Source organism: Gymnoscopelus microlampas (assembly GCF_963454915.1).
Source record: "Gymnoscopelus microlampas genome assembly, chromosome: 2".
In the NCBI taxonomy this organism is placed as follows: domain Eukaryota; kingdom Metazoa; phylum Chordata; class Actinopteri; order Myctophiformes; family Myctophidae; genus Gymnoscopelus; species Gymnoscopelus microlampas.
In genome coordinates, this window is record NC_139939.1 from 19259307 (window position 1) to 19267953 (window position 8647).

At 40.7% G+C, this 8647-nt stretch overlaps 1 protein-coding gene across 1 annotated transcript; it reads left to right on the forward strand.

Annotated features, from left to right (window-relative positions):
- The first annotated feature begins 209 nt into the window (after nt 1–209).
- Nucleotides 210–2910, forward strand: cxcl18b (chemokine (C-X-C motif) ligand 18b). The gene is made up of 4 exons (XM_084080172.1): nt 210–387; nt 958–1075; nt 1446–1541; nt 2201–2910. Exons 1-4 carry the CDS (start codon nt 318–320, stop codon nt 2259–2261), a joined length of 345 nt encoding a protein of 114 aa, XP_083936298.1. The 5' UTR covers nt 210–317; the 3' UTR covers nt 2262–2910.
- The last annotated feature ends 5737 nt before the right edge of the window (nt 2911–8647 follow it).

Here is an 8647-nt window from a genome sequence, read left to right on the forward strand (position 1 = left end):
TATACATTGACTTTGCATGAATCATTTCAACATTAGTAGAAGTTGATTCACCTAATGCTTTTCCCCTAAATCCCCTTAGTTTATCTGAAACACTTTCTCTTTACTTTCTCCGCCCACTCTGGCAGACCATGCACATTCCTCAGAGCATGGAAAGTTATTGCTGACGACTCGTGCCTGCTGGGAAAAGCCATGGAATTTGGGAAAACCCACGCTGTTGTGTATAAAAAGAATGAAGATCCTATCAAACTTCACTTCACATTTCCAGTGGATCTAAAAGGACTTCTCTCTTCAGGAATCTGTTGATTTTCGGCACAACAATGGGCTTCGCAACAAAAGTTTCTGCTCTACTCATGGTCATTCTTGCAGTTTTCATAAAGTCCCATGAAGGTAAGCTTTATTTTGATATAGCTTTCTTTTCATCTTAATCTTTATTTTATTGTGGCTAAACTTAATATTACATGATAACGATGATCTTGTCTACATTGAAGTCACCATTAGACTGTTAATCATGCAAGCTCTTGACAATTGTTTTTAACAAAGCAAATAGTAGGCTTATGTACAACATGACACTCTTAGTCAGAATCTGTCAAGAACATGCCTTTTATCTTACAACTGGAAAATGTGAGAAAAACTTGCTTCTACATAAAAAAAAAAGAGAAAGATACTGCATTGCATTTTACTAAATGTAAAATGCAATGCAGTAGATTGGCTACTTTCAGCGAAAAGTTTGGTGTAGAGGGAAAAAAGAGAGGGGTCCAGACTTCTGGGGAATGGTCAACGAAGTATAAATGGGTTCAAGTGGTTAACGCACTTATAATGCTGCCCTCCATATTATATGACAGCTGTACAAGAACCATTCAGTACAGAATGCTCGAATCGAGAAACAAATCAAACGTGCCCTTGGTACCATAAGTGTTATGTTCACTAATAATAATGTTCACACCTGTCTCTCTACAGCCCAGTTTATTCCTGGAGCCAGATGCCTATGCCCCAAAACAATGAAGTTCATTCCAGATGCCATTGCAGATTTCCAAGTAATTGAGAAGGGACCAAACTGTGATAAAACTGAACTCATGTAAGTGTCACACACACCACACACACACACACACACACACACACACACACACACACACACACACACACACACACACACACACACACACACACACACACACACACACACACACACACACACACACACACACACACACACACACACACACACACACACACACACACACACACACACAAAATCCTCAGTGTTAATTTACCCATTTGCTACTCTGAGAAAGTACAAAGGTTCTGTCTTTACACTCTCTGAGTGAAATTAACAGTGAGGATTTTTTTTTACTGTGGTTTACCTTTCACCTTTTACTGCTGCCGTTATAATTAATCAGTGTCTTTGTGGGATTTAAAGCGGTACTTTTGTGTTTTGTGATTTGCAGTGTTACATTAAAGAGGCCAGGGGGGAGCAAGGAAGAAAAAGTATGTCTGAATACTGATGGGAAACTCGCTAAGGCTTTTCTCCACTGCTGGAACAAGTAAGAAAAGTTACACTCACCACGTACTGCCGTCTCCTCACGGAAAAATGTTCATTTAACTCTGGGCGTGCACAAATGTAACCAAATGGACACGCAAGAATGAATGAATGAATGAATGAATCTTTATTTGTCACTCTCTCCATGTACTTACATACATACAAGAATGAAATATCGTTCCCCCCAGTCACTAGCAGTGTAACACAAAAACATAAAACATCAAGCCTATCTAAAAACATAAAAGACCCAGACTAAAAACAGCATACAACCATAAAAACAGCATAAACAAACATTCAAGGGTCCATTTGGTTACATTTGTACACACTCAGAGTTACAGACGGACAAATGAACTAACAATTTCACTGTGTATCAGTGTTGGAGTAATGTAAAAGTTTTTCTCTTTCTTAAAAAGCTTAATTATATAGTTTATATCCTATGATGAATTGAATATCATGGACAAAATGCTATATTGTTACATAAGTAATGAATGCAGCTTTTTACTTGATTAAACGATTGAATGATCACGATGCATCGATCCCATTGTGAAATACGCATGTCGTTTGCACCGTCGCACGTTCAAGTGAGTTATTGTGCAACACTGCCAGATGTTTCACATTAGGCCTAATCCCAATCCCCCTCTCTCCCCTTTCTCCGGTCCAAAGCATCAAGAGAGACGAGAGTCAGAAGATGACTTGTCTGAACAGAAGAAAGAAGCCACAATAAAGACAAGACGAACGACAGAGGCCTGATTGAGAACACAAACTGCACTGTAGTCCCCAGATAGCATCGTGATAACATGCAGGAGAGCAGATAGATAGCTTGATCACTGCATTCCTCCACTGCAGAGGGCTCAGGGTTATGAGGGGACATGCACTGACAGTCAGTTGAATTGTGATGAAGAGTGATTACAGTATTATGACCGATGAATGTATTGCCTATTTTACGTGCCTATTCTAGTATAATGTAATTTAACCACTTACACCCTGTTATGCTCCGTTGACCGGAGTCCCCTAGGGGTTTGTACTAGGCCCCCTCCTTTTTTTTTTTTTTTTTACATCTACATGTTGTAGTGGAGTAAAAGTACAACATTTGCGTAGTGGAGTAGAAGTAATAGTATAGACAATTGGAAATACTCTTACTCTACTTAAGTACAGTACTTGAGTAAATGTACTTAGTTACTTTACACCACTGATGGTACCCATGGTGATGACGGTCGGACCACCCTGTCATCATGTGCTTGGTGTTTTTTTTTCTTTTTACATCTACATAAAATATTTTCGCCGAAAATCTATCTACTGCATTTTCACCGAATGTTCGCCCCCAGAATATAGCGATGCTAGGGTTCAAGGTGTTAGGTTTATTTATTTATTATCTATATTATATTATATATTATTATATTTTCTATTGTATTTGTATGCTGTGTGGTTGAACAAATAAAACTTCATTTTGATAGAAGCCTGAACTTTCTGGTTGTTATTGTTTAACAATAGAATAAACTTTGGGAAAAATAAGACCATGGTTTGGGGGGGTTCTGTGAACCATCTGTTTTCAACTGCTACTTTCAGTGGGAGGATTTACAAGTGCTGTTAATGCGATCCATTGCCCGCGCTACCAGCATTTCCGCTGTTGAACAATGGCCGGCAATTCCCATACTGTATAACAAATATAGTTGTTTGTTTGCATCTAAGACAGGCACGTAGGGCACTGTGGTGACTTTGTTATGGGGGTATGATGCTTTCTCTAACAAGACATGTTGTTTTTTCATACGATAATAATTGACTGTCGCCCATGAGAAAATGTACCACAGCTGTTTCCCAACAGCTGCAAGCCGGATGATAGAGGAAGGCTGCAAGCCCTGAAACATTTTGAGATTCAATTGGCTGAGGTGGAAGGCCATAACTCACCGCTATACCGACTGCACGTTACTGTACGGGTTCATTTAAGGATCGGTGGGCTTATGTAAATAGTGGGAGTATAATACTCTGTGGAACTCTTCCAGTCAATTTGCACCATCTGCTGGAGGTAAACAGATAAAGATTGTATCATTAAAATAAAAGCAGCAACAGCGAACAAACAATACGTCGGTTTGACAGGTGATTTAAAACGTTGTTCAAGGAGCGATGTTTAAAGCAAGGAGTCAAGAGGAGGTGAATAGGTTGATTGAACAGATCATGTAGATGAACGACCCCGACTGTTTGTTTAGCATCCCACATTTTCACTCCTTTCCATCCATCGATAAAAACAAATGTGTTGGCCAAACAGTAATGCTGAGCAGGTTATTGATTGGCCGAGGCCCGGCTTTGTCTCGCAGCCACGCCGAGTTCCCCGGGAGTTGATCGGCTTAGCCAACATGTCTTGATTTTTGACCATTGCTTTGTTGGAGAGATAGACTTTTGCTAAAGAATATCAGAGCCAGCCCAACAGACTCTGGGGAAATCAGAGCCGACTTGGTCTGGGCGAGAGCATAAGAGTGTGGGAGAAAATAGATCCTCGATAAACTCACTCCCAGGGTCCTGAGGCTGTGCTCATTGCTCACCGTGTCTGGTCAAAATGTGTGCACACTAAGAGTGAATGCACTGACTCCTGCAAGCACACATGCAGACACACCGGAGAGCGCATGTACTCAGGTATAACTTTTATGCGAGTAAACAACAGTGGTGTAAAGTAACTAAGTACACATTTACTGTACTTAAGTAAAATGTTTAGGTACTTTTACCTGAGCAGAGTATTTCCAATTGTCTATACTTTTACTTCTACTCCACTACATCTCAGAGGCAAATATTGTACCTTTGCTCCGCTACAACTATTTGAAAACTGTAATTACTAGATACTTTGCAGATTACATTATAAAACATACATTAACCACTTTAGCCCTATTTTATACCTAGGCTATTTGAAAATAGCCGATCTACAAGCTCACAACGCGTCGCATCATGATGCGTTGTGAGCTTGTAGATCTACTATTTATTATTTTCAAACATTTTAGTACTTTTAATTTTTGGTACTTAGTACATTTTGATACCAATACCATTACTTTTGTACTTTTACTCAAGTACATTTTGAATTCCAGACTTTTACGTGTAACAGAGTACTTCTACATTGCGGTATTGATACTTTTACTTAAGTAAAACATTGGAGTACTTTTTCCACCAGTGGTAAACAACACAAGTGCAAGACAAAATGCAGCACAAATGCATACAGAGAAGAAATAGTTGGACGTCTCAGTCATGGGCATGAACAGCAAAGCCTTCTCTGCACTGACTGACAAATTAAAAGGGTTTGTGCAGGCAAAGAAAAGTTGTATTTCTGCTATAGGCAATGCTGGGAAACTTCACAGAGCCATACTACTCCTAAATACACAGAACAATATATATGTCATGTTATACACAAACAGTTCTTGAGAGGTTCTGCAGTCGACAACTGAACCGAATAAACAGTTTATGCCCCATTGTTGAACCTGTCTGGTTCAATCACTTTCATATTTGCTCTCTCAATTTATTATATAAATAGAGTGTACGTTTCTTTTACATTAATACCGCTATCTATAAGGTAAAACATTTGACACATTTGACACTCTTTACACTTTAATACTGCTCAGTACCTTTGTATTGTGCGTTCTTTTTGTTATACCTTTTTTTATTTAAATGTAATGTTGGACATTGGTGCAGTCTAGTGGACTACTCCACACCAACACTCGGGCCCCCTCCTTTCTTTGCCTCTGCACCAATTCTCTTCATTATAAGTATGTTTTTAACGCATTGTAGACCTGAGGTGCATAGCAAGTGTTACCGATATTCTTCATAATGGCAACGTTCTTCATTTCCTGATCAGAGAACATGATGTTTTTATAAAGAGGCACTTGTCATCCTGATGCTATAGGTGCTCCCTAGGAGTCCCTGTGTACTGCGTACTGTGTGTGATGCCTTACCAACAAAACAAAACTCCATCCCCGCATTACTAAAAACATCTGATTGTAGTGGTGGGCCTTTCATCTTCTAACCATTGCTACTAATAATTTGTCAGGCACTTTGTAAAGGCTGAGACAAGCACGTTTAATTTTTAAACATTCTGCAGCAAGCGCCAGTCCTGAGAGGAATCCTGCATTTTATTTCCATATTATGTGTTGTTCCCCATTGCTTTGAAGTTTATATATAGCATTGCAGGGGGGGGGAAGCAACTGGTATCATCTTCCCCTACGCTCTCTCGCATGCTGGAACAGATAAAATCAAAGTTGTGTGCGAGCTGCCAGCCGCGGTCCAGCAAGCCCACGCTGCGTGTCAGATGTTGAGAGAAAACAAAAAGAATGGTACCTCCTTAAATTTAATTTATGCATGGAATACACCCAGTCGATTGTTGATGGAACTGTCAGACGTGGGAAAAAAGTGTAAATTGGCCAAACATGTTTTGCGTCATGAAATATTCATAGAGCACGGTTCCACCAAGGCTTTCAAATTCCCTTTGGTTTCTTTTTTACCTTTTTTCATTTAATTCCAGAGCAGACGTTGAGGATTGAACCCTGCTTTGCAATGGGTTCCGAGATGACAAACGTTTGAACATGTTGCTTCGGCGGACATGGAGTTACGCTTATTCTCTGTCATACGACGGTGTCAGGCTTCAAACGGAGAAGGTCCAGTGCAACATGGGAGGGCAAACTGAAGGAAAGCTCAGCCAAACTGAAAAAGAGTCTGTGTCTGTTTGATTCTGACTTCCTTTTGTCTTGGACTTTCTGATTGTGTGTGTGTGTGTGTGTGTGTGTGTGTGTGTGTGTGTGTGTGTGTGTGTGTGTGTGTGTGTGTGTGTGTGTGTGTGTGTGTGTGTGTGTGTGTGTGTGTGTGTGTGTGTGTGTGTGTGTGTGTGCGCGTGCGCGCGCGCGCGCGCGCGCGTGCGTGCGTGCGTGCGTGCGTGCGTGCGTGCGTGCGTGCGTGCGTGCGTGCGTGCGTGCGTGCGTGCGTGCGTGCTGTTTGTGAAAAACAATGTTTGTGTTATGTGTGGGTGGGTTGTTATGTGTGGGTTAGGGTTTGTCAGTGTTTTTTATGACACGGCGCCAAAAGGGGCCAGCCACCTAGAACAAGGGTTGTCTGTATCTCTGTATGAAGTAACCTTAAGTAATTGTTTTTGGAGCCAAGGAAGAACAATTAACAGTCAGTGCTATTAAAAACCACAACCCAAGCCAGAAGTAGTAGTCATGGACTCAGACCTGAATTCCAACAACCTTTGGAACAATTACAAAGTCAGCATGCTATCTCCTTAAGAATACGGGTCAAAGATTAAACGACTCATGTCTCAGCAGGATTTGGAAAAACTTGTTCATGCATTCATCTTCTTACTTTACAAGTCTCCCTAAAAATCGATCAGGTGACTGCATTTGATTCAGTACGCTGCTGCTTGAGTCCTTACTAATACCAATGAGGTGAATGCATATCACTCCAGTTCTCAGATCTTTCCTCTCTGTCAAAGAATTGATTTCACAATACTGTGTCTAGTCTATAGAGCACTGAATGTTTAGGGCCAAAATACATCTCTGATCATGAACCATCCAGACCTCTCATGTCATCTGGGAAGACCCTTAGAACTGAAAGTAAACACGGAGAAGCAGCGTTTACTTTTTTCTGCACCACATATCTGGAGCAAATGCAGGTCTGCTACAACTCTCCTTTCTTTATCAAAGCCTTTGAGGTTTTTGATTCTTGTGCTGCTCTGTTATTCTATTGTTGTGGTTGTTGTCGTTGCCATGGTTTTCACTTATTCATAGTGTCTATCTCTTTATTAACGAATGGTATTCACATGTTCTTTTATCAAGCGCTTTGTTAGTCTTAAAGGGACATTTCGACGATTTTGCATCAAACCCCTATTTTTATCTAGGTCTAGGACCCATAAACATGATCCTGTTGTGTTTTTTGTGTTTTATCTGTAATTTTAGATTTTTATCCATATCCTCAGAGACTATGAGTCATTTGACTCATAGTCTCTTTATCTCACCTTATTTCCTGACTACAATGTAGATCACACCCCCACGCAGCCTCCCCTCCCCACAAGGAAGGGCAGTGCCCCAAAGCATTATGGTCATTGTAGTAATGCAGCAGTCCAGTCAAACCCCAGTCAAACACACAGACTTATGTTATTTTTCTGGCCATAGGGTGCCAATTTCAAAATTAGTTATCTACTACAAATGTTATTAACATTGAGTGACTGTAAGTTCTTCCAGGGGTGAAATGCTCCTTTAATGCTCTTAATGTTGTTGATATGTGCTATACAACTAAACTCGCCATGTGCCTTGTATCCCTGTATCTGTCCCCACAAAAGTAGACCAATCTTAGGGCGCTCGTGCTACGTGCATACAGCAAAACACATCTCAGCTCATGCTGCTATGCCAGTTTGCTCACCGACATTAAAAGATCACGTTTAGCATGACATGGGTGTGTAATCATTGTTCAAGATATACGTGTATGTATGCGTATCATACACAAAAGAATGAAGAAAAGCAAATTCTCCCACTACAGTAGGACAGATGAAATGTTTTCAATGACCATTTTGAGATGGTTTGGTTGCACTCGGCTGTTGTGCTCTGAAAATAGCGCACAGCGCGGCGCACTGCGACGCGTTGTGGGCTTGTAGATCGGCTATTTTCAACATGCAACCAGGTGTAAAATCAGCCATTATGTCGCCATCAAGGCCCGCCGAAATACATTTTAGTCGACAAAATCAACTGTAGATTTAGTCGACTATAATCTTATGGTATTTAGTCGACTAAAACTAGACAAAAACGTAAGCATTTCAGAGGACTAAAATATTTTATTCAAAAGACTATGACTAAAACAAAATCAAAATTTGCTGTCAAAATCAACACTGCTCAGGAGGTAGAGTGGCCACTTGGGAAACGATACAAAGGTTCCCAGTTCGATTCCTTGGCCTATCCCCCTGAGTTGGTTTCCTTTGCCGTCGGTGCGTGAATGGGTGAACGTATTGCACCCTGTGAAGCACTTTGGACAAAGGCACTATATAAATGCACCATTACCCATTTACGCAGGAGGATTCAAGCCAGTTAGCCAAATAACTGATCATTAATTTGGCTAAAGCCTTTTTAAATTGCACAGGGAAAGCTACGGCAT

What these genes read in the sequence shown, in the direction of transcription:
- cxcl18b (XM_084080172.1), top strand. Translation starts at nt 318, where the DNA reads ATGGGCTTCGCAACAAAAGTTTCTGCTCTACTCATGGTCATTCTTGCA. An exon ending in TTTCATAAAGTCCCATGAAG is followed by an intron (nt 388 to 957) that starts GTAAGCTTTATT and finishes GTCTCTCTACAG; the next exon opens with CCCAGTTTATTCCTGGAGCC. An exon ending in TGTGATAAAACTGAACTCAT is followed by an intron (nt 1,076 to 1,445) that starts GTAAGTGTCACA and finishes TGTGATTTGCAG; the next exon opens with TGTTACATTAAAGAGGCCAG.